This window comes from Scophthalmus maximus, chromosome 10 (assembly GCF_022379125.1).
Source record: "Scophthalmus maximus strain ysfricsl-2021 chromosome 10, ASM2237912v1, whole genome shotgun sequence".
NCBI lineage: Eukaryota > Metazoa > Chordata > Actinopteri > Pleuronectiformes > Scophthalmidae > Scophthalmus > Scophthalmus maximus.
This window is the reverse complement of record NC_061524.1, coordinates 182501-207514: the sequence shown is the minus strand read 5'-3', so window position 1 is coordinate 207514 and position 25014 is coordinate 182501. Positions and strand designations below refer to the sequence as shown.

The following is a 25014-nucleotide window of genomic DNA, read 5'->3' as shown; positions in this document are numbered from 1 at the left end:
GTTGGATGGGACAACTGCGTCACTTCCTTTATCCACATCCGTCCGTTAGCCGTTTGTTTGCTAAGCTAACCTGACACTTAGCGCAGTAAACATCCGGTATGATCGACTTCATCACGTTTAAAACTCAGGTGACGTCGATCGTTGACAACTTGGCGAAGTCGGTGATGGCGGAGATTTTCACCGCGACGGAGAAAATGTCTTTAAATAAAACGAGTCCAGAAACGGAGGTAAGACCCCGCAGCTAACAGCAGCTAAGAACAGCTAAGAACAGCTAACAGCAGCTAACAACAGCTAACAACAGCTAACAACAGCTAAGAACAGCAGCTAACAACAGCTAACAGCAGCTAACAGCAGCTAACAGCAGCTTACAGCAGTTTACAGCAGCTAGCTCGGGTTTAACTCTCTCGTGTCGTGAAGCTTCCGGTGAGACAACAGGTGTTTCCACGAGAGTCTGGTTTTAATATTTGACTGTTCACAGCTGCTTCCACGTGTTTCTAATGTCGACTCAAATGCAGATTTGCAGATTATTGACGATCCATTGACAATTATTGAGATGTGATTATTTGACGAAGCACCTGAATGTTACAACTGTTACAGTCTTGATACGTGAGAAAGACACCAAACAGATTCATAAAGTACTGTATGTTATGTTTTGATATTCTATACTGAGACAGATGTGTGACGGTTGTCTTGGTGACAGATCCAGATGTGTGTGTTGTTCCAGGAGAAGATGGCTGCCCTGCTGGACGGTTGGTGTGTTGAAGCTGTTGACAAAATCCTGCAGATGTTTGAAGTTTCCACCGTGAAGCCACCGGAGACCGGAAGAGACGCCGTCATCATGGAGACACGGACACATGAAGGTCTTCGCTGTGATGCAGGTGCGGACGGCGGAGGGAAGCCCCGCCCCTCAGGACAGACCTACTTCCTGGAGTACAAGGTCAGTGAGCGACAGTAGAAGTGAAGTGACGACGCTGAAGAAGATGAACTCTGTCGACTTCTCTGTTTCAGAGCGACGTCGTCGTCGACAGGTGTCTGCTGGTTGCACCGCCGGGCAACGACCACGGTGAGTTCCCCTTCCACCAGGGGGCATCGCAGTCACAACCTCTATATCATTGACCCTTAGTGACCTATGTGTTCCGTTCACAGGCTCCTCCCCCTCCCCTCCCCCTAATACTGACCACGAGTACGCTCGGCTGCCCTCGCCTCCGCCCGGCGTCACTGCTGCAGCAGTCAAGGGCCAGACGGCTTTAGCGAGCAGCATGAAGCGGCGCCGCAGCCGGAGGAAGAAGGAAACATACTCGGGGAGCGCTCCGGCGTCAGACACTCACCATCAGTGCTCGATGTGCGCCATGTTGTTTCCCAACGCACAGCGATTCGCCGACCACCAGAGGAAGTCTCACCCGCGGTGCTTGGTCTGCGGGACGCAGCTCAGCGGCATCCTGAAGCTCCATGAGCATGAGATCCGAGAACACGGGCTGCTGCCGTACGCCTGCGACCACTGTCCCAAGAGGTTCAACCACAAAGCTCATCGCGACCTGCACGTGAAGGCGCGACACACGGGGGAAAAGAGCGTCCAATGCGACGTCTGCGGGAAAGGTTACTCGTGCGTCAGTGTGCTGAAGACGCACCGCGTCACGCACTTCGACAAGACCTTCGTCTGCGACGTCTGCGGAAAGAACTTCTTCCACGCCTGTCACCTTACGCGCCACAAGCTGGTGCACCAGAACGTGCGGCCGCACCGGTGCTCCACCTGTGGGAAGGGCTTCAACCAGGCCGCCAACCTGCGAAGCCACCAGGCCGTGCACAGCGGCGAGCGGCAGCTCTGCTCCGTCTGTGGGAAGAGCTTCCGCCGCCTGAACAACCACATCATCAGCAAACACTCGCACGAGCTGTCGGCGCACGAGCTGCCGGCCGCGAACGCCGTCGTCACCTGCGACGTCTGTGGCAAGAAGTTCCCCAACGTGTCGCAGTTCAGAGTTCACCAGCGGAGCCACACTGGGGAGAAGGCGTGTGGGCGGAGCCACAGAGCCACACCCAGCAGAGAGAATTCATGTTTGATTTAAAAACTCTTCAAATCTGAAATATTTCATAAAATATAAAGAATCTGTTAGTGTGTTGTTGTTGTTGTTGTTGTTGTTGTTGTTCTCTCTCTCACACACACACCTCAGTGTGAGCACTGTGGCCACCCCCCCTCCTGTTGGACAGGAAGTGACACGTCACTGTTGTTGTCTCTGATCATAACAAGGGGACGGAGCTGCAGATATTAACATGATCATAAATCTGATGACCTGTTCAACCAGCGATGATTTAATCTGCTTCAAATCTGCCAAACAAATTCACTGTATTTAATCTGTTGATTGTTTTATTCTTTTATATCATAAAATCCTTTGAAAGAATAAATTGGTGTGTTTATTATCAGAGTCTCAGACTGAACTTGACGTCAGCTGATGTGATGTTCACTAAGTGTGTAAGTGAACTGTTGATTTATTGTTTTATCATTTAATATTCTGAATCTTTAGACGTGAACATGAACAGGGCCTGCACTTCCTGTGTGGATCGACAGGGGGCAGCAGTGTGTATATGGTATATCAAATCTATCGACCAGAAGTTTTCTCTCCTGGATCATGATCGATCAGAACAAAGAGGAAGTTTGTGAAAGTTATGTTACTGTACCTGAGATCACCTGAGGGGGGAGGGGTCAGTCTCACGTCTGGACGCACAGGATCAACATGGCGGCTCACAGAGGTACCGGGTTCTTCTGGATCCTCCTGAGCCGCTGCAGGACCCCGGGTCTCGGCCGGTCCACGACCCCGGTGCTGCGGCCCCTGTCCTCCCAGCCTCCTCCTCCGCCTCCAGCGGGCACCTGGACCTCCAGGCTGTCCCGGTTGTCCCACCAGGATCTGTACCGGCTCTCGCTCACGGATCCGGATCAGTTCTGGGGATCGGCCGCCGCCGACAGGCTCCGCTGGGTGGAACCGTTCCACCAGGTCCAGGACTGCGACCTGAGCAGCGGCAAGATCCGCTGGTTCCTGGGAGGAAAGATCAACGTGTCCGGTGAGTCGCTGGTGGTTGTTGAGAAACTTTCAATCAGTGATCAATAATCTGTCAATCAGTGATCAATCACTTAACCCCCTGTTACATTTCCCCTCTGATGGGTCTGGACTTTTCCCGCCACTTTACACCAGAGTAAAGTGACGTCATACCGATAGTGTCACTGTATCCAACTCCATCTTCGATATCTGACAGTGATTTAATAATCGATCGATTGATCAGCGACTGTATATAAAGACGATCACTGACTGTATATAAAGACGATCACTGACTGTATATAAAGACGACCGGTGACTGTATATAAAGACGATCACTGACTGTATATAAAGAAGATCACTGACTGTATATAAAGATGATCAGAGACTGTATATAAAGACGATCACTGACTATATATAAAGAAGATCGGTGACTGTATATAAAGACGATCAGCGACTGTATATAAAGACGATCGGTGACTGTATATAAAGATGATCACTGACTATATAAAGACGATCACGACTGTATATAAAGACGATCAGCGACTGTATATAAAGACGATCACTGACTGTATATGAAGACGATCACTGACTGTATATAAAGACGATCAGCGACTGTATATAAAGACGATCACTGACTGTATATAAAGACGATCACTGACTGTATATAAAGACGACCGGTGACTGTATATAAAGACGATCACTGACTGTATATAAAGAAGATCACTGACTGTATATAAAGATGATCAGAGACTGTATATAAAGACGATCACTGACTATATATAAAGAAGATCGGTGACTGTATATAAAGACGATCAGCGACTGTATATAAAGACGATCGGTGACTGTATATAAAGATGATCACTGACTATATAAAGACGATCACGACTGTATATAAAGACGATCAGCGACTGTATATAAAGACGATCACTGACTGTATATGAAGACGATCACTGACTGTATATAAAGACGATCACCGACTGTATATAAAGACAATCACTGGCTGTATATAAAGACGATCAGCGACTGTATATAAAGACAATAACCGACTGAATATGAAAACGATCACTGACTGTATATAAAGAAGATCACTGACTTAAAATTTATTGTTCTTACAAAATGTTTTCTTGTTATAAGAAACATTCTCACACCGTACGAACTCATCACATTATAACATGAGACGTTTATTGTTATAACTATAAAAGGATGTATGACATGAGCAAAGCAGGAAGTAAACCTGAATCTGATCGTGTAAAAGTAAATGTGTTCGTCTACAGTTCAATGAGTCGTGAGTAAATGTCTGTAGTTACATTCCACTTATGAAAGATGAATTATTAGAAAAGTAAAGTGATGATTTATTGAAAATATTGTTGTGTTTTCATTTACAGAAACAAGTCTGTTAACACTCAAAGAAATAAAAACAGTCAGTTTAATGATAGAACCCACAACATGTTGTTAGAATATGGAGACATTACTTTCTCTTGTTGTTCTCTACTGTTTGTCACTGATATTAATCCAATAATATTCCAATAACGACGGCTGAGTGATTTGTTTGATCTGATAAGTGACGGATTAAACTGCTGCGTGACCCAAACACGATCTTCAGTCTCAAATCCCTTTTAGGATTAATGTTCAATCACAGAGAGGACCACGTGTCAGACTCAGGTCCAGAGGACATGTCTGTTTCTGAGGACATGTGTTCCAGAGGACACGTCTGTTCCAGAGGACACGTCTGTTTCTGAGGACATGTGTTCCAGAGGACACGTCTGTTTCTGAGGACATGTCTGTATGAGAGGACATGCCTGTATCTTAGGACACGTCTGTTTGTGAGGACACATCTGTTTCCGAGGACACGTCTGTTTGTGAGGACATGTCTGGTCCAGAGGACACATCTGTTTCCGAGGACACGTCTGGTTGAGAGGACACGTCTGGTCTGGAAGAAACGTCTGTTTCTGAGGACACATCTGTTCCGGAGGACACGTCTGTTTCTGAGGACCCGTCTCTCACGTCATGTTGAAACCACACTCTCTCTTCCTGAAGTGTGGACACTGTTGACGTCCTGCGGTGTCCGTCCGTCTGTCTTTCAGTGAACTGTCTGGACGTCCATGTTGAGAAACATCCGGACCGAGTGGCTCTGATCTGGGAGCGAGACGAGCCTGGTACGGAGGTGAAGGTCTCCTACAGGTACGAACACCTGTACAAAAGGTTCCCCTCTTCTCCCTCTATGCAGACGATACCAAGCTCTTTCTTACCGTTGTCCTGAAGTTCATCACAGCATCAGTAACACACAGATTCTGTCACTGGGAAATGAAACTAAATACTGTATGTTATATAAATGTATGTTTGATGAATTGAAGTTATCGCACTAACTTTTCATACCAATCCATTTCAAACCAGTTATGTCATTTTAAAGAAGCTACATGTACGTTTCTGCTCTTGCTACATTATGATTAAACCTGATCGTGGCGACATACTTGAACCTGTTGCCTCCGTCCTCAGGGAGCTGCTGGAGACAACATGCCGCCTCGCCAACACCCTGAAGAGCCATGGGATCCAGAAGGGGGACAGGGTGGCCATCTACATGCCAGTGTCCCCACTGGCGGTGGCGGCCATGTTGGCGTGCGCTCGTATCGGTGCGGTGCACGCGGTGGTGTTCGCTGGCTTCAGCTCGGAGGCTCTGGCAGGAAGGATCCAGGACGGTGAGTCAAACCAGTCTGAACTCTCCATGTGAGCAGATATTCCTGTCAGAGGTCGTTCTGATGTTTGTTCATGTGTTCATGATCTGATCACTTTGATTCTCATCAGTTATTTGATGATATAAAAACTGAGGCTGAGACGTGATGATTGACAGCTGACACTGACTCGTGTTTGGATACCACGACTACACGATCACTACTGCACAGACTGTGACTCCTAATTGATCGGTATATATACAGTATATACTGTTGTCTGTTCAGGCTTCTCCTGCAGCTCAGACGCTGCTCAAGGACTTTTGTGTTTTGGAAACAAAAACGCAAACATGACATTTATCTCGGCTGAGCAGCAAAGCATGATGGGACGGCAGCTGAGGTCATGTTCAAGGACAAGTGAGAGAAGCAGAGTCACATTTACAGGATCAGTCACATGAACAAAGTTCACATGAAAAGTGAAGTGAGTGTTTGAACGACGCTCGGAGGTTCGATCACGTCCATCCAGAAAATCCTGTTTGATTCACTGTCAGAGTTTGGCAGGAGTATTAATTATAAGATCAGACGAGTGAAACTGGAGCCAAGAATCTACTTCAAGTGTGAACTCGCACAGAGACGTTTAGTGACTGATCTACACATAGAAATATATAATCAGATCATGTGACCTCCCAGTTCAGTCACAGTGAACAGGAACCACGTGAACATATTTAAACTAGTGTCGTCTCAAGTTGTCATGTTGTGTTGTTGTGACACATATATATTATTATTGTTGTTGTCGTCGTCATGTCGTCATGTTGTGTTGCCGTGTCTGCAGCTCAGTGCAGGGCCGTGCTCACCTGTAACCAGGCCGTGAGAGGAGGACGAGTCATCGAGCTCAAGTCGACCGTGGACGCAGCGGTGAAGATCTGTCCGTCTGTCCAACACGTGTTCGTCTCTCAGAGGACACAACAACCTGCAGTGATGGGAGAGCTGGACGTCCCCCTGGAGGAGGTGATCGCTACACCTGATCAGTAGTAGTATCAGTACTAGTATCAGTAGTATCAGTGTTACTACAGTACAATGTGCGTGTACAGGTCATGTCCCGTCAACCCTCAGTTTGTCCTGCGGAGCCTCTGGAATCTGAGGACTTCCTGTTTCTCCTCTACACATCAGGAAGTACAGGGAAACCTAAAGGAATCGTCCACTCACAGGCTGGATACCTGCTGTACACCTCGCTCACACACGAGGTACACACACACAAGCACACTCGTCGACATGGTAACAGACGTGTTAGGTGTTGGCGCTGCTACTCTCTGGTTCTGGCCTCATGGTCAGTGAGTCGGACTCTCGGACGCGAGATCGTGGGTTCAAGTCCTGGACAGAACAGTGACATCATAAGTAAGAACAGCAAAGAGACAAACAACCATTCTCCAGATTCACTGACTGTTCCTTTAATGAGGAGTGAAGACAAAGGGTTACAAGAGTTACACAAGTGTTACACAACAAGAGGGTTGTTAGTCCTCAGAGGAGGAAGAGGAGGAGGATGAAGGGCAGGACGCTGCCCTGCGGCCAAATCGGTGTCACAAGCTTTAAATTAGCTCGTTTCAGATCAACAGACATAAACATCTGTTCTGTGACCTGATGATGATGATGATGATGATGATGATTGAAACATAACCCCCCCCCCCCACAACACTGGCAAATATTTATCACTGCTAATTTCTAAAGCTGCTTAGAGGCTCAGTGTGTGTGTGTGTGTATGTGTGTGTGTGTGTGTGTGTGTGTGTGTTGGCTCAGTGTATGTTTGGATGAAACAACAGAACAAAAGCTGCTTTATTCTGGAAAACACAAGAACTGCTGGGTCCAGGCCAGAGAGAGGGAGAGAGAGAGAGAGAGAGAGAGAGAGAGAGAGAGAGGGAGGGAGGGAGAGAGAGAGAGAGAGAGAGGGAGGGAGGGAGAGAGAGAGAGAGAGAGAGAGAGAGGGAGAGAGACAGAGAGACAGAGAGACAGAGAGAGAGAGAGAGAGAGAGAGAGAGAGAGAGAGGGAGGGAGAGAGAGAGAGAGAGAGAGAGAGAGAGGGAGAGAGACAGAGAGACAGAGAGAGAGAGGGAGAGAGAGAGAGAGAGAGAGAGAGAGAGAGAGGGAGAGAGAGAGAGGGAGAGAGACGGAGGAGGGAGGGAGGGAGAGAGAGAGAGAGAGAGAGAGAGAGGGAGAGAGAGAGAGGGAGAGAGAGAGAGAGAGAGAGAGAGAGAGAGAGACAGAGGGAGAGAGAGAGAGAGAGAGAGAGAGAGAGAGAGGGAGAGAGAGGGAGAGACAGAGAGAGAGAGACACAGAGAGAGAGAGAGAGAGAGAGAGAGAGGGAGAGAGAGGGAGAGAGACAGAGAGAGAGAGAGAGAGAGAGAGAGACAGAGAGAGAGAGAGGGAGAGAGACGGAGGAGGGAGGGAGGGAGGGAGAGAGAGAGAGAGAGGGAGAGAGACAGAGAGAGAGAGAGAGAGAGAGAGAGAGAGAGAGACAGAGAGAGAGAGAGAGAGAGAGACGGAGGACGGAGGGAGGGAGGGAGAGAGAGAGAGAGAGAGAGAGGGAGAGAGACAGAGAGAGGGAGAGAGACAGAGAGAGAGAGAGAGAGGGAGAGAGAGGGAGAGAGACAGAGAGAGAGAGAGAGAGAGAGAGAGAGACAGAGAGAGAGAGAGAGAGAGAGAGAGGGAGAGAGACGGAGGAGGGAGGGAGGGAGGGAGAGAGAGAGAGAGACGGAGGGAGGGAGAGAGAGAGAGAGAGAGAGAGAGGGAGAGAGACGGAGGAGGGAGGGAGGGAGGGAGAGAGAGAGAGAGACGGAGGGAGGGAGAGAGGGAGGGAGGGAGAGAGAGAGAGAGAGAGAGGGAGGGAGGGAGAGAGGGAGGGAGAGAGACGGAGGGAGGGAGAGAGAGAGAGAGACGGAGGGAGGGAGAGAGGGAGGGAGGGAGAGAGAGAGAGAGAGAGAGAGAGAGAGGGAGGGAGGGAGAGAGGGAGGGATGGAGGGAGAGAGAGAGAGACGGAGGGAGGGAGGGAGGGAGAGAGAGAGAGAGAGACAGAGAGGAACGCTTCACGAATTTGCGTGTCATCATTGCGCAGGTGCCATGCTAATCTTCTATGTATCGTTCCAATTTTAGTTTATGTGTTACCGAAGTATCACATAAACTAAAAGAGGGAGAGAGGGAGAGACGGAGAGGGAGGGGGAGGGAGAGAGAGAGAGGGAGGTGAGGAGAGAGGGAGAGAGAGACAGAGATTTTTTTGATTTTTAAAACACAATGTTTATTAAGATTCACCAGAGAACATCACGTCCTCTACAAATGAAAAGAGAAAAAAAAACACACACAACAACAAAATAACAGAAAACCAGAATGAATCAGGTCATAAACACAGAGTGAAAGGAGAGAGAGAGAGAGAGTGTTAGAACCGTTTCACATATTTTGATTATGATCAGCAAGTCGATCAGCTGATCATAACTTTAACGTCCCAACAGGGAAGTTCATCCTGGTTCCTACAAGATAATATAGAAACATAATTTACTCATGTACACACACACACACACATACTGTAAATCAGTAAATGAAAACCAGGTGTGAACGTTGTTGATCGTCATCAGAGGTTTTTATTTCACTGATGTGTTTTTATCAGTGGATCTTTGTTTTAATCAAACTGTCGTCGGTGTGTTGTTGTTGTGTTTGTTGTTGTTGTTGTGTTGCTGTTGTGTTTGGGTCAGTACGTGTTCGATCACCAGGATGGAGACGTGTTCGGCTGCGTGGCCGACATCGGCTGGATCACGGGTCACAGCTACGTGGTGTACGGACCTCTGTGCAACGGAGCCACCACCGTCCTGTTCGAGAGCTCGCCCGTTTACCCAGACCCAGGTGGGTCGTTCATCTGAGACCATAAACTGATAACAGAGCAGCAACAACCATAACCATAAACACATACAACCATAAACACATACAACACACCCAGTGTCCTGCTGCTCCCTCAGTACTGACACAACTGACACAACTGACCTCATACAACCCAGTTCAGAACCAGTCAGCATCTGCACATCATGATATATGATCTATGAGTTATTATTTATGATATATGATACACCAGCTGTGATGCTGCGTCCAGATGAAAATGTTTGTGTTGAAGTTTTAAAATGGACGTTTTGTCTGAAGACGAGTCCAAAACAAGTATCATCTGTATAGAGTAGTGTTGGTGTCAGGTTCAGGTGAACTGAAGTCTGATGAATAACCAGCGTCCAGTTACTCATTGACCTCAGTTTATCAGTTTATCAGTTTATCAGTTTATCAGTTTATCAGTTTATCAGTTTATCTCACCTCGATTGTTTTACTGCCGTGTTTCCTCTTGGCTCTGATTGGCTGTTCGCTCATTGTGACGAGGTCACGACCCTGGACCAACATGTTCCTGCTCACACAGGCTGAGGTCCAATGGTCAGTTCTGCTGAGGAAGTTTCCTGAATCTTGAATAACGATCACACCTGATAATGTTCAGATTCTCTAAGTGCTTAGGAAAGGAGCTTCAGTGTTTCCTTTCCTCTCCCCTTAGCAGAGGACACACTGGAGCGTCCTATGTGAGAGGAAAGGAGGAACAGACCCACAATTCAATGCTGCAGCAATATTTAACACACGTGTTACACTGTGTGTGTGTGTGTGTGTGTGTGTGTGTGTGTGTGTGTGTGTGTGTGTTCAGGCAGGTACTGGGAGACGGTGCAGCGTCTGAGCATCACTCAGTTCTACGCGGCGCCCACCGCCCTGCGGCTGCTGCTCAAGTACGACGACAGCTGGGTGAAGAAGTACGACCGCTCGTCACTGAGGACGCTGGGGTCAGGTGAGAGGTCACCTAAGGTCACCTGAGGTCATCCTGAGAGCGTGTTTGTGTGATTAGTGTTTGCTGTGTGTTGCAGTGGGAGAACCCATCAACCACGAGGCCTGGCACTGGTTCCACAGTGTGGTGGGTGACGGACGGTGTCCTGTAGTGGACACCTGGTGGCAGACAGGTGAGACACGCCCACTTCCACTGTGTCATCAGTCTGTGGGTCAAAGGTCAGTCACTGATCGTCTGTATGTACAGTGGCTGGCTGAAGCAGGCATTGCCTTGGTAACGTCTGAGGAGCCTCTTTCCTGGATCTTTGACACTAATTTGAAGGATTATCAGTAAAACATCTGCAGCTTCAGTAAATCACTTCACTGACATCGGGACATCAGAGCTCCGACCTAATTCTTCCACAGTCACTGAACCAGCTGCTTCATGTCTAAAGCAGGAAATTAAAGGAAAATAAAGCTGAGAGGAAAGGACTGAGGCCCCCTGGTGGCAGAGAGAGGAATCTGTGTCTTCCGCAGTTTACACATCAAAGAATCGACTCAGGACACAAAGAAGACGATGTTGAAACATCGTCTTCATGTCCTCGTGTCCTCATGTGTCCTCACCTTGTCATATCTCAGAAACCGGAGGAATCTGCATTGCCCCTCGTCCTGCGGAGGACGGAGCGTCCATCGTCCCTGCGATGGCCATGAGGCCGTTCTTCGGCATCGAGCCGGTTCTCATGGGAGAGAAGGTGAGAGAGTCGTGACGATGATATAATATACATATGATATAATAATCTCTCTCTCTCTCTCTTTAATCTGTAATTAAAAGTCGCAGCATCTGTTTCTTTGATTAATAGACTTTCAGACTTTCAGACGTGTCACAAATTAATCATCCTGTTTCTGGACTGTAATCTGGTTTTCTTCTTCATCAGTGTAGATTAGATCAGATTAGATCCGATTAGGATCCTTCAGTCTCATCGTGTGACGAGGTCTCCTAACTTTCTCTGAAACACATAAACAGCTGATCGACACCAGGCGACGTTACGACGAGTTTCAGTGACACTGACAGGAAGTGACAGCTAATCAGATCATTGAAAGTCTTATTGTTGCTTAGTAACAGGATGATTGACATTGTTGTGTGTGTGTGTCAGGGTGAAGAAGTGGGCGGAGCCTCGGTTTCCGGCGCCCTGTGCATCCGTCAGCCGTGGCCCGGTTTAGCTCGCAGCGTCTTCAGAGATCATCAGAGATTCGTCGACTCCTATTTCAAACCGTTTCCTGGTCAGTGAACGTGTAACCATAGCAACGGTGATGTTTAGGGTCACGACCTCGTCGTCAGCTGACCTCATGTTTCCTGTCAGGTTGTTACTTCACGGGCGACGGGGCGTGCCGTTCCGAGGACGGTCACTACCAGATCACCGGTCGCATGGATGATGTCATCAACGTCAGCGGACATCGTCTGGGCACTGCGGAGATCGAAGACGCTCTGGTGAATATTAATATGAATATTAATATCACATGATCATCGTTATTCTCTCACTGGAGGAATGTGACGACATGAAACTAAACGATCACATGACACGTGATGAGTTTTATAAAATCTTTGTCTTTCAGCTCAAAACAGCAAACAATAATAAAAATGAACTGTTGATTGTTGTTGTTGTTGTTGTTGTTGTCGTTGTTGTTGTCGTCGTGGTGATTGTTTGTACAGGACGAACATCCAGCTGTTCCAGAAACTGCTGTGGTTGGAATCCCACATGACATCAAAGGAGAAGGTGAGTGACATCTTAATCTTCATTTTCATCATCATCATCATCATCATCACACACACATTGTTCCATCTGTGACTCTCTACTGCCTCCTGCTGCTCAGGACGAGTCATGACGTGTAACTTCAGGAACTAAAGATGTGTGTGTGTGCGTGTGTCAGTGCCCTTTGCCTTCGTGGTGGTGAAGCAGGACCCTGACGACCCCGTCCTCCTCCTGCAGCAGCTCAGAAACCTCGTCGCCACTAAGATTGCGAAGTACGCAGTCCCCGCCCACTTCCTGGTGAGTCACAACTCAACACGTCAACTTATTATTATTATTATTATCATTATTATTATTTCTATAGTTTGTTGTTTGATGTTTTTTCAGATCATTATTTTATTTATAATATTTATAATAGAGCTTCTGTTGTTATTGTTTTCTTTACATAATTGTTTAATATAAACATCTATAATCTGTTAATTATGATTACAATTAATATTTTGTTCTTTTTTATTCACATTTCTTATTGATCAGTTCTCAAACATATTGATCATGTAGATTAAATAGATTCACTTTCAGTCTGATTAAAGTACGAATAAATTCTTAAACTGTGTGAATAATAATAATCATAATAATAATCATCATCATCATCATCATTATCATAATAATAATAATCTCCCGTTGCCCTGGTGACAGGTGGTGAAGCGGTTACCGAAGACACGCTCCGGTAAAATCTTGAGGCGCATCCTGAGGAAGGTTGCCATGGAGACGACCGGCGACCTCGGCGACGTGTCGACTCTGGACGACCCGTCCGTCGTCAAGGAGATCGTCGAGGCGCACAAGCTGTACCGGAAGCAGAGGAGTCAGGAGGAGGGGGGAGGGGCCTAAAAACTTTATGAATCATAAATTGGTCATAAGTTTTGATTTTAATTTAGCAATAAACGACAGTAAATAATCTGCACTTTGTTTCACGTGTCACTTTGAGTTGATCAATATTAATATGTGACTGAATATTAATAATAAGAACCTGTCTGATTCATTCAGATGATTTTGTTTGATCAGAATAAAAATATTTTACATCATGAGATTTAATCGTTGTTGAGTTTGAATTTGAAACAGTTTCAAGGAGTTTGTTTAATGAATCTGATCAAACACGTTGTATCACAGTTCGTCAATGAACTGAGATTGACAATAATAATTCAGAAACTTTTAAATTCTGTTATTTTTATTGTATTATTCGTCAGTGAGTGGTGGTCTGACCTCCGTCCAGCAGGGGGCGACCGAACGGCGGCGTCTCTCCGCTGCTCCTGTCGTAAACGATGCCGTAAGTGAACAGACTGTCGCCAACAACAACAACAATAATAACAACAGACGCAGCGTCTGTAGTTTGTTCTTCTCTTTTTTTATTTAAACTTTGTTTTTATAAAGTTTAAACGTCACGTCAGTAACATGTTATCACGTGCGCAGCAGCTCGTCACTTCCGCCATCGAGGAATTCACAGAGACCGCGAAGAAGGAAATCTGTGACAGCGTCAGAGCGAGAAGTTCACACACACCGGTCAGTGTGTGTGAGTGTGTGAGAGTGTGTGTGTGTGAGTGTGTGAGAGTGTGTGTGTGTGAGAGTGTGAGTGTGTGAGAGTGTGTGTGTGTGTGAGTGTGTGTGTGTGTGTGAGTGTGTGAGAGTGTGTGTGTGTGAGAGAGAGAGAGAGAGAGTGACTGACTGACTGAGTGACTGAGTGTGTTTATTTACAACAGACTGTGTCTGTGCTTCTCTTCAACTCAACTTTATTTATAAAACACTGTGTTTGTGTATATGTGTGTATGTGTGTGTGTAGGAGCAGCTGCAGCTGTTGCTTCAGACTCTCCTTCAGTCTCTTCTGCAGCAGTTGAGGTTCTTGTTGCAGCAGCAGGACGATGAAGACGACTCTTCATCACAGCCTCAGGACTCCGCCCCCTCTGCAGCAGTGGATGTGAAAGGCCAACCAGAGCAGATTCCTGCGACCACCAGACGGAGCGACCTGAGGGTCAGAGTCCAGCGACCATTCCGGAGTTTGTCCTGTGGGGAGGAGTTCACCAGCAGAAGCCTCCTGCAGACGCACCAGGCGCCCGGCGGCCTGAGGCGTCATCAGCTGACCTGTGAGCGGACGGACAGGAAGTTCCGGTGTGCAGAGTGCGGGAGGGAGTTCAGACAACACAGTTACCTGTCGGATCACCTGAGGGTCCACCTGCAGGACAAACCCTTCACCTGTCCCACCTGTCAGAAGGGCTTCACCACCCACCGCATCCTCCACGTGCACCAGCAAAGCGTGCACGGTGGCCTGAAGCCATTCACCTGCACCGTCTGCAGGAAGTCGTTCAGCCAGCGGAGCGGCCTCACCGCTCACCTGCGGACGCACAGCGGCGAGCGGCCGCATGCATGCGAGCGCTGTGGGAAACGGTTCTCCAGCCGCAGCAGCCTGACGGTTCACCAGCGCGTCCACACTGGAGAGAAGGCGTTCGGCTGCGACGCCTGCGGGAAGAAATTCAGCTTCTCAGCCAACCTGCGGCGCCACCGCCTGGTCCACTCCGGCGTCCGCGCCTTCACCTGCGACGAGTGTGGCCGCAGCTTTTCTCAGGCCGGACACCTGAAGGTGCACCGTGCCATGCACAGCGCCGAGTGGGCGTTCATCTGCGGCGACTGCGGGAAGGGCTTCCGACAGCGGGGGGCGCTGCTGCTGCACGAGAGGAGCCATGCCGGCGTCAAACCCTTCGGCTGCAGCGAGTGTGGAAAGACCTTCTCGTCCTCGGTGTCGCTGAGACGCCACCAGCTTGTCCACAGCAAGAAGAGGGTCCACGCATGCAGCGAGTGTGGGAGGAGCTTCACTAGCGCCCAGGTGCTGAAGACTCACCTGCAGCTGCACGGCGACAGGAAACCATTCACCTGCGACGTGTGTGGTCGCGGCTACAGCTCGCGTAGCTACCTGACGATGCACCGCCGCAGCCACTCGGAAGGGAAACCGTTCAGCTGCTCTCAGTGCGACAAGAGCTTCTCGTCGCAGGCGAGCGCCGCACTGCACTTGCGCACGCACAGCGGAGAGAAGCCCTTCGTCTGCGAGGTCTGTGGCAAGAACTTCAGCGTGTCGCAGAACCTGGTCCGGCACAAACGGGTCCACAGCGGCGAGAAACCGTTCAGCTGCGACGTCTGTGGGAAACGGTTCAGTCAGAACAACAACCTGAAGACGCACCAGCTGCTGCACACGGGACACAAACCGTTCAGCTGCGCCGCCTGCAGCCGCCGCTTCACCGCCCGGAGGAGCCTCCGGGTCCACAAGTGTGTCCCTGCCGGGACGGGCCAGGACCAGGACCAGGACCAGGTCTGAGCCTGAACCAGGACTAGGTCTGAACCAGGACCAGGAGAAGGACCAGGTCTGAACCAGGTCTGAACCGGGTCCAGGTTGTGTTAGTGCGCTCTCTGCTGGTTCTGTACATGTTTGACTGTTTGAATATTCACATTCATAAATTCATTTGTTTGTAAATTTCAGAGGATTCTGAAAATACATCTGTTTATTTCTCTTTTCTGTGAAATAAAAAGGTTAAATGTCATAAATAATTTCTCGGTCTGAAGTTTGAATGAGTTAAATCAAAGAGAGTGAGATGTCTGTGACATCATCATCATCATCATCAGAACAAAGATGGAGAAGATTAAACCTTTCATTTCTACAAATATTAAAATAAAAAACGACTTTTCATTAAATTCATTGTTTCTCATTTTTATTCTAATTCAATATTTAATTTTCTTATTTTTTCTTTTGTTTCAATTTTCGTATTAAGTGAGATTTATTACATTTGGTGTTTTATTATCTTATTTGACTTATATTAATTATTTATTATTTACTATTTTATTTTTACTAGTTTACTAGTTTTATTTCTTTCTTTTGGTTTTTATATTTTCATAAATTTTATATTACATTTAAAATTAATACTATTCTTTCTTTCTCCTGTTTTTATTTTGTCAACTTTTTTTTTCTTTTTTTAAAGGAAAGAAAAAGAAAAAACATCTGACGTCAGTTTTGTGGGAGGGGCCTTTCATTTTGAAGCGGACCGGAAGTCCGCAGTGACAGCCCCGGTGGGAGTCAACACACAGATCCGCTCCAGACAGACAACTGGGCCGAACCGTCCGAGTCGAGCATGAACGAGTCCGCGGGTCTGCGGCTCCGGCGGCTGCAAAGACCGCAGGTCATCACCGACGAGCTGCCCGAGCACCGACACAAGGGGTCCGGGTAAGAGCCGCCACCAGGGCCGCGGTCACTGGACCGTCACCGGGACCGGTCCGGTGACGGTCCGGTTCCGGTGACGGTCCGATTGTTTCAGTTAGTTCGATCATTGATCAGATCGTCAGACTGTTTATCAACGTGACGTAGTCCCCGGGTCCGGACAGTGACGTCACTGATTTATTTGTGATTGATCGATGTCGTTTGTCTTCCGGTTGAGGGCGTCCGGACAGTGACGTCACTGATCGATTTGGGATTGATCGATGACGTTTGTCTTCCGGTCGCAGGACGTACAGCGGGAAGGTTTTCCAGGTGACGCTCGTGTCTCTCGGCGGCTTCCTGCTTCTTCCTCTGCTCTTCATCGTCCTCATCCTTGAGTCTCCGATCCAGCCCGACGTGTTCACGTGAGATATCCTCAGATAGGATATTAATAGAACCATATGACAGATTGATTTAGTTCAGTTTAAAAAAAAGGTTTCTGTCTCCGTTTTATTGTGAAACTTCGTTTCCTGTTCATGTTTTCACTTCCTGTCATCATGTGGAAACATTCATGACAGATGGATCATCAATATTATTTTTATTAGTTATTATTTAATAAAGTATTTGTTCTTATTCAAAGAGCTAGAATCTCAAAATCAACAACTGATTGACTCTGACTTGATTCTTTAAATATTCAATTTTTGTTGTTGAAATCATCTGAAATAATTAAATTATTATTTAATAATAAAAATATATAATTTAATAATTAATACAATGAGCATTTATAACTTGATTTACAGATGTGTTGATTTGTTACATCGTATGTTACATTCAGGAAAAAGTCATAAGTTCTATAAAATTAGAATACTTTGAGATTTTAGTCATAAAATGGATGAAAAATAATTTCTTTAAAAACCAAAGTAAAGAATAAAGTCATGAAATCTCAAGAATGAATTTATCATATTCTTTTTTTAAACTTCTCGTGATGTCGTATTATTCTGAAAAAAATATATAATAGTTAAAGAAAAGTCAAAAGATCCATTATTTCTCTATCAAGTCATATTTAATGAAGTTCTAATATTTAGAATCAAGATGTAGTATTTGTCAAATTTTAATATGGAACAAGTTTGAAGAGAGTAAAGTCGTGATAATATTGATATTATTATTATATAATAAGTAATTCATAAGAAATTAAGTAGGGATATAGTTTAATATGAAGTTCATAATATTTTGAAAAATAAAGTTGCATTATTTCTAGTCAAATGTGATATTAAAATAAAATATGATAATAAATATTCTAATTTGAGTTAAAAGTTGAACATGTTATATTTAGTTGTGGGACAGTTTTGTTAACTGTCCCCTGCTGGTGGTTGTGTGCGCTGCAGCCTGAAGGAGCCTCCAGTGATGACGGGCTGCTGGGAGCCAAACCTGAAGCTCCGCGAGGCCCAGAGACTCTTCGAGGACCAGATCCTTGGACCCGAGTCCATCGCCAACATCGGAGGTCAGACATTTTAAGTGATCCTCAGGTGTTCCCAGGGCTCCGCCCTCAGGCCTCAAGAGTTCCCCATGGCTCCGCCCTCGGGCTGCTGACTTTCACATTTGTTAAAATTGTTTTACTTGGTTTATTCTTTCAGTCCAAGTAATTGACAGCTTCGTGAATAATAAAATAATAATCTCTCGTCACGAACTTCCTCATTAAAGCCAGAGTGTCCATTTCAGTAAAACCCCTCTCAGTGATGAAGACCATGAACAGAGACTGAGAGCTGACAGATGTTTGTCTCTTCTGTCTGCAGATGTTTTGTTCTCCGGAACAGCTGACGGGAAAATCGTGAAGCTGATTGGTCGAAGGATCCACACGGTGACGAGACTCGGAAAACTTCCCTGTGGTGAGAAATTGACTGTTTAAGATCTGTCAGTCCGTCTCGTGTGGCCGGGGTTTGTTCATGTCTCGTGTGGGCGTGGCCTGTCGTCCCCCAGGCTCCAGGGAGGAGGAGCAGAGCTGCGGTCGTCCTCTAGGGATCAGAGTCGGACCTAACGGGACTCTGATCGTAGCCGACGCCTACCTGGGTCTGTTCGAGGTCAACCCCACCACCGGTGAGTGGGCGTGTGTCATCATCATCATCATCAGTGTGGGACATTACCATTCTGAGCTCCCCCCTCTGGTCTCTGCAGGTGAGACGACCCGGTTGGTGGCGGGTGGTCAGGTGGTCGCTGGCAAGAAGCTGTCGTTCATCAACGACGTGGCGGTGACACAGGACGGGAAGAAGATGTACTTCACCGACTCCAGCAGCAGGTGGCAGCGCAGAGACTATCTGAGCCTGATCATGGAGGCCACGGCCGACGGACGGTACGAGCGTTTATTTAATTTAACTCTAAAAAATAAATATGGTTCCACTTCCTGTCACTGAGAGTTCCTGTCTGTTGTGTGTTCAGAGTTCTGGAGTTGGACCTGGAGACCGGCGACTTGTCAGTTCTGATGGAAAACCTGAGATTCCCAAACGGCATCGAGCTGCTGCCCGACGAGGAGTCGGTGCTGGTCGCCGAGACGACCATGGCCCGGATACGCAGGTGACCCACCTGATGACGACAACAACAATTATTATAACTTTTTATGAATAAATTAAATGTTTCACAACCAAATATAAAAATTATGAAATCAAAAAGTTCTGATGTGAAACTTCATGAACAAAAATCAAATCAAAATGCTAAAAAAAAAGTTCCAACATGTTTGTCACAAACGACAGTAAAAATAAATCAAATAAGAAGTAAAAGATGATGGATGATGTTAATAAATAATGGAATCAGATTATCAACAGTCACATGACCAGTCCTCTCTGGTTACCATGGTAACCATTTCTGTACTTTTCTCCGGACCAGGGTCCACGTCGCCGGTCTGAACAAAGGCGGGATGGACACGTTCGTGGACAACCTGCCCGGTTTCCCCGACAACATCCGCCGCAGCTCCAGCGGAGGATACTGGGTCGCCATGGCGGCAGTGCGGCCCAACCCTGGATTCTCCGTGATGGACTTCCTGTCCCAGAGACCCTGGATTAAGAAACTCGTCTTCAAGGTACAAACACAAAGAGGTTCAGGCCCTGGTTCAGGTTTCAGGTCCAGGTCCAGATCCAGGTCCAGGTTCAAGAGAAGAATAAATTCCAAACAGTCGATTACAGGAACATATGAAGGTCAAAGTTCATGTTTGATATTTTGTGTTTTTAAAAGGAAGAACTGACCTATGACCTGTGACCCCCGTCAATAACTCTGTGTGTGTGTTCGCGCGTGTCTCTTGATGACTCGTTTGTCTCCTTGTCTTGCTTCCTTACTCAATCCTCCTCTGTATCCTTCTTTCCCTCATACCACCCTGTTTCCTCTCCTCCCCGGTCGTCGTGGCGACCGCAGCTCTTCAGTGCGGAGGTTCTGATGAAGTTCGTCCCTCGCTACAGTTTGGTGGCCGAGCTCCACGATGGCGGCGTCTGCACGCGGAGCTTCCACGACCCAGGCGGCCTGGTGGCAGCGCACGTGAGCGAGGTCCACGAGCACGATGGGCGTCTGTACCTCGGGTCATTTCGCTCGCCGTACGTCGCCGCGCTCGACCTGCGCGACCTTTAGACACGAGGACGCATCTGTCAGACACAAGACTCTGAAGGACAGGGACGCAGGTCGTCCAGACGTTGACCCGAGGGCCGGTCAGACCCGATCGATCGGCTGTGACGAACAATCGGCAATAATACATAAGTTTCTATCAAACGTCCTCGTTATTTATTCAGTTGAGTTATGATCCATTGTTCTCAGATTAATCTAAGTCCTGACAAACGATGCAACAGAGCAATGTGCTAACATGCTATCTTGCTAACATACTACGTGCATTCATTCAATCTTCTTTTGTCCCCTGACCCTTGTCCCCGGGTCTGAGAACCACAGTGCTGCTCACTTTCATCTGTAGGCATGTTTGTTGCTCAACATGTTTGTTGCTCAACATGTTTGTTGTTCAAAGTGAAAAGTTGTCCGAGATGTTGACGGAGCTGCGTCATCGCTCACAGCTGATCGGTCATCTGACTCCACCCACCGAGGGCTTCACTGCGTCTGTGACATCATCATAACCAGACGACGAGCCAATCAGCTTTAGCCACAGGCGGAAATGACTCAGATCTTTGTGATGTGGCGACGTTTTACTCTGAGACAGAGTCTGAATCATTTCTGTAGTTTCACTGGATTCCTTTTTTCCTGGTCTGTGATGATGATGAAGTTGATGATGATGATGAAGGTGATGAAGATGTCGTCTCCTTTACTTCTTGTTCTGCAGCTTAATTTCATTAACTGAATAAAATATTTTTCAGTGTGTTTGTTTCCTTCATGTTTCAAAACTAAATAGAAATAAAGATTTTACAAATAAAATATAGAATGAGATGCAAAGTTTGATGAAGCGTTTTAAAGAACATGATATCAATATTTTTATTTTATGTATTCATTGGTTTTTAAAGATTAAATCTAATACTAAAATGACAATTGATTTTGAAATATATATTCTTCCCAGGTCAAAGTGGTTATTTCTAGTTTGGATGAAATGGACAAAGTTTAAATCAACAGACTCTCATGTTATTTTTTCACCTTTGATAATATCAAAATATTTTTCAATTAATGTATTAATTGATTGATGATGTCACTACATCACCCTAACCCTTAATCACATCCGAAATCACCACTTCTCTTAATCGTCACTTATGTGAATTTAAAAAAAAATCTAAGTAAATTCAGTTTCATAAAACAGTTGATTTGTAGTTTTTAATAATTTATATATGTTTTTATAAATGTCCACCTGCCTGCTGCTCCTCCCTCTGACCAGCAGGGGGGCCTCGTTCTGTCAGGAGGAGGAGGAGGAAAAGTAGTTTTTTATTGTGTGAAAAAAGTTTAATTTCTCAAATGTAAAGCAGCCGGACAGAGAGAAGGACAGAAGATCAGTGACCAGGTGAATGATGACCAGGTGATCAGTGACCAGGTGAATGATGACCAGGTGATCAGTGACCAGGTGATTGATGATCAGGTGATGAGTGACCAGGTGAATGATGATCAGGTGATCAGTGACCAGGTGATTGATGATCAGGTGATCAGTGACCAGGTGATTGATGATCAGTGACCAGGTGATCGATGACAGCTCAGATTTCTTCAGGTCGAAGCATCAGAACCTGGATCTTCTGCTGGTTTCATGCTTTTACAGACAAAGTCGAGAATCTTCATCTCGTGTGTCCACGGAATCGACCAAACGTCAGAGTGACACCGGAACGTCTGGAAGACACAAGTTCAATGTTCAGACACTGTGTGTGTGTGTGTGTTTATCAGATTGATTGAAAACTTTTACTTTGACATTGCTCCTGATAATCTCTTGTCACAGCCTCTTGAATAAAGGACGATGAAGCGAATTAAGTGATGACATGTGATGTCACGTCATTTCATGTGATCTGATGTCATGTCACGTGATGTCACGTCACGTCACGTCACGTCACGTCACGTCGTGATGTCATGTGATGAAGTGTGAGTGACCTGCTGCAGACGGCCTTCAGGCTGGAAGTCGCACTTGGACAAGTCGTGGTCGTTGTGGTCTCGTTTTCGACAGATGGTTCTGGAGACGTCCAGGTCCACGATGTAACGAACCCCTTTCACCACCTGAAACATCCACACATCTGTCAACATCTGGAGTCACACACCACAGCTTGTGGTGAATGAAGTGAGTCACTTCCTGTGGTGTCGGACCTGTCGCTGTGCTCGGTGGACGGTGGAGGGCTTGAAGAGGAAGGCGTCATTTGATTGGTTGTTGAAGGAGTAGGCGGTGGCGAGGACGACCTGCTGGAGGCCGCGGTCGTCCCGGCTGATGTTGGTCGGAGAGCCGGGCATGGAGCGGCCATTTTGACCTCCCGCCGCCAACCTCACCTCTGGAAGAGCAGGAGGACAAAGATCAATAAAGGTCGTTCAAATTGATTTTTTTAATTCGCAGGACATGTCTGTGACATCATCATCGTGAGGATGACATCATCAGCTGCTGGTCAGTTTTGAACAGTCTCTTCAGAATCAATTAAAGAACTAGAATTAGAGTTCTGAGTGTGTGTAAGCATACAAGGCTAACGTCCTTGCTCACCGCGTTAGAGGAATGCGTCATGCTTGTAAAAATACTAATCGCTACATTGAATGCTAAAGATCAAACTTGTGTTGATGTAAACTGTGAACATGAAGTCACGATACAGAGGAGGAGACAAGACAGCTAGCGTTAGCTGCTAGCTTCATTCCATCCAGGCTTCATCATGACGTCATCATGTAACAGTCAAACTGTAGCGTTAGCTTCATGTGGCTGTATGCTAACATGGAGTGAAGCTAATGAGCTAATCTGTAGTTTAACTGTTCACTGATCAGTGATGAAGCCGTTTGTTCTATTGTCTAAACGACGTGATGAAGAACAGGAGGTTTTATTGATCGATCAGAGCTGATCACTTCCTGAGTGAAACAGTTTGTATTGTTCGATGTCGTTCCCAACATCAGTCGCTGTTGATGATGGAAACAGGAAGTGTTCTTACCCAGAGCGACGAGCAGCAGCAGCAGCGTCTTCACTCCCATCGTTCACTCTGTTTCTGTTTCCTGTGAGACCAACACACTCCGACCACAGCAGCTCTCACACACACACACACACGCGCACCAATCAGTCAGCTTCTGTACACGTGTGACATCACTTCCTGTCAGTGGGTCGACTTCCTGTACCTGTTCAGGCCCTGAAATCCTGCTGAGTCACGTTCACAGTAAACAGGTGTCAGTTGATGACTTTGCAACAGGGACTCAGTTTCCCATCATGCACTGTAGCTCCGCTCTCTCACAGCTGATCAGCTTGAGTTTCATCAGAAACCTGAAGCAACGACTCGACACAAGAGGGAAGCAGTTTGAGCAACTTCCTCCTCCGCCCTTAAACTGTCAGCTGATCACACGACTGATCAGAGGAGCAACAACCAATCAGAGATATCGACCAACACGTCGGAGGTCGAGAGGCTGCTTCAAAACTGTTGCCAACTTTTAAATGTGTCCAACGTTCAAAAGTTTGCCAACGTTGAACGTCCACAAACGTCCTCACTTTGTCCAAACGTCCTCACTTTGTCCAAACGTCCTCACTTTGGTTAAAGACAGAAATGGAGAAACTAAACTCATTATTCATGCTTCTCTAAATTGCTGCTCCGTCCCATCAGATCAACAACCACAATGCATCAGGTTAATTACCCATCAGCCCCCTCCCTCGCTCTTCCTCTGCTACAGCTGCTGTTCATCAGACGGATCTTTATCTCCAGACTGAGCGCGCTCAGTACGACGATGAGTCAAAGACTGAACTCAGTTTGTCTGCTCTGTTTCAACTGATGGTACTGAAGGAAACAGAGCAGCATCTGCACAGATTCATGACATAACAAGACAAGATTAATGGAAATATACTGATTAATAAATAAACTGGTTCAGGAAGAATATTTGATCATGACCTCAGGAAGATAGTCATCTGTGGAATATATATTCATCTCTTCTGACACTGTTCTTCCTCCCTTGTTGCCATGGTGATGTTCAGTCTGAAAGGTCAGCAGCTGAACAAACATCCTGCTGCTCTGGACACAAATTTAATATTCAATAACTCAGTGGTACTTATGACCTGTACTGCAGCCAGACACCAGGGGGCGGGGCTTATGACCTATACTGCACAGACACCAGAGGGTGGGGCTTATAACCTGTACTGCAGCCAGACACCAGGGGGCGGGGCTTATTACCTGTACTGCACAGACACCAGGGGGCGGGGCTTATGACCTATACTGCAGCCAGACACGAGGGGGCGGGGCTTATGACCTATTCTGCAGCCAGACACAAGGGGGCGTTCCGTCTCGTCACCCATCCTTATTTTCAGTTGAAACACATCAGAAGCTTCTGAGTTCTTCACTTAAGCCAAAGTCATTAAGACACAAAGTTGTTTGAGTTGAAATAAAACATTTTATCTTTATTAACAAGCTATTAAAATCTCCAGTCTTCGTGCTAAGCTAGGCTAACACAGAAAGGAAACAAAAACCTCAGAATGTTCCTTTAAGTCTGAGAGATGTTAAAGGTTCTTATATTCAATGTTCTTGAATAAAGACAAACAACCCGACAACAGCCCTCGTTAAACACGTGTGCATGACATCACACAGGTGACAGCAGGCCTGTGATTGGTCGCAGCCTTTTAGCCCAGAGTTCATGTGGAAGCTGCCGATGACCAGACGGAGCTCGTTTCACAACTGATCTCAGAACAGTTTGACGTCTGCAAAGTCCGGACCAGCCAATCACAGACTGTGTTCGCTGGATGAACATTAGACAGACTTGTGTGTGGTGACATCACATCCTGTCTCGTACGAAGTTCAATACAACTTTGAACTTTGTGAGCGGTCGTGGTTCGATCAGGTTTAGGAAAAGATCATAGTTCAGATTAAAATAAACCTTAAATGTCCTTGAAAGGTTTGAGGACCTTCGTGTTCACG

General features: G+C 46.6%; 6 protein-coding genes and 1 non-coding gene across 14 annotated transcripts in view; 4 read left to right on the top strand and 3 right to left on the bottom strand.

The window, feature by feature from the left end:
* Window positions 1-15: 15 nt before the first annotated feature.
* Window positions 16-2396, top strand: LOC118284151 (zinc finger protein 85). 3 transcript variants are annotated; one of them, XM_035606831.2, is made up of 4 exons: window positions 16-227; window positions 707-937; window positions 1009-1063; window positions 1147-2396. In XM_035606831.2, the coding sequence occupies exons 1-4, from the start codon at window positions 99-101 to the stop codon at window positions 2061-2063; spliced, it is 1332 nt and encodes a 443-aa protein (XP_035462724.1). In that variant the 5' UTR covers window positions 16-98; the 3' UTR covers window positions 2064-2396. The 3 variants fall into 3 exon arrangements, with proteins under 3 accessions (XP_035462724.1, XP_035462723.1, XP_035462726.1); XM_035606830.2 differs by having other exon boundaries at window positions 701-937; XM_035606833.2 differs by having other exon boundaries at window positions 17-227; window positions 725-937.
* A 198-nt stretch (window positions 2397-2594) lies between these two features.
* On the top strand, window positions 2595-13352 carry acss1 (acyl-CoA synthetase short chain family member 1). The gene is made up of 14 exons (XM_035606820.2): window positions 2595-3054; window positions 5114-5210; window positions 5526-5725; window positions 6528-6703; window positions 6787-6939; window positions 9433-9580; window positions 10407-10544; window positions 10621-10713; window positions 11159-11271; window positions 11674-11800; window positions 11881-12008; window positions 12231-12294; window positions 12449-12567; window positions 12964-13352. The coding sequence occupies exons 1-14, from the start codon at window positions 2730-2732 to the stop codon at window positions 13153-13155; spliced, it is 2073 nt and encodes a 690-aa protein (XP_035462713.1). The 5' UTR covers window positions 2595-2729; the 3' UTR covers window positions 13156-13352.
* LOC118284347 lies at window positions 8757-8862 on the bottom strand. Its single transcript, XR_004784834.1, has one exon. It is a non-coding gene; the product is annotated as a U6 spliceosomal RNA (small nuclear RNA).
* A 245-nt stretch (window positions 13353-13597) lies between the features above and the next one.
* LOC118284150 (zinc finger protein OZF-like) lies at window positions 13598-15683 on the top strand. Its single transcript, XM_035606829.2, has 2 exons — window positions 13598-13824; window positions 14102-15683. Exons 1-2 carry the CDS (start codon window positions 13717-13719, stop codon window positions 15623-15625), a joined length of 1632 nt encoding a protein of 543 aa, XP_035462722.1. The 5' UTR covers window positions 13598-13716; the 3' UTR covers window positions 15626-15683.
* A 648-nt stretch (window positions 15684-16331) lies between these two features.
* On the top strand, window positions 16332-20834 carry LOC118284152 (adipocyte plasma membrane associated protein). Its single transcript, XM_035606835.2, has 9 exons — window positions 16332-16525; window positions 16804-16920; window positions 17881-17996; window positions 18289-18381; window positions 18473-18589; window positions 18668-18842; window positions 18929-19063; window positions 19373-19565; window positions 19895-20834. Exons 1-9 carry the CDS (start codon window positions 16434-16436, stop codon window positions 20102-20104), a joined length of 1248 nt encoding a protein of 415 aa, XP_035462728.1. The 5' UTR covers window positions 16332-16433; the 3' UTR covers window positions 20105-20834.
* Window positions 20835-21263: 429 nt separating this feature from the next.
* Window positions 21264-23372, bottom strand: LOC118284158 (cystatin-F). Its single transcript, XM_035606848.2, has 4 exons — window positions 23059-23372; window positions 22244-22422; window positions 22034-22156; window positions 21264-21778 (listed from the first exon to the last, which is right to left on the bottom strand). Exons 1-4 carry the CDS (start codon window positions 23096-23098, stop codon window positions 21659-21661), a joined length of 462 nt encoding a protein of 153 aa, XP_035462741.1. The 5' UTR covers window positions 23099-23372; the 3' UTR covers window positions 21264-21658.
* Window positions 23373-24473: 1101 nt separating this feature from the next.
* The window catches only part of LOC118284157 (synapse differentiation-inducing gene protein 1), a 7736-nt gene continuing 7195 nt past the window's right edge, over window positions 24474-25014 (bottom strand). For all 6 annotated transcript variants that reach the window (XM_047334714.1, XM_047334713.1, XM_035606847.2 and 3 more), the window contains one exon: window positions 24474-25014. This exon is cut by the window's right edge and continues 827 nt beyond it. The gene's annotated coding sequence lies outside the window, so the exon portion shown is untranslated.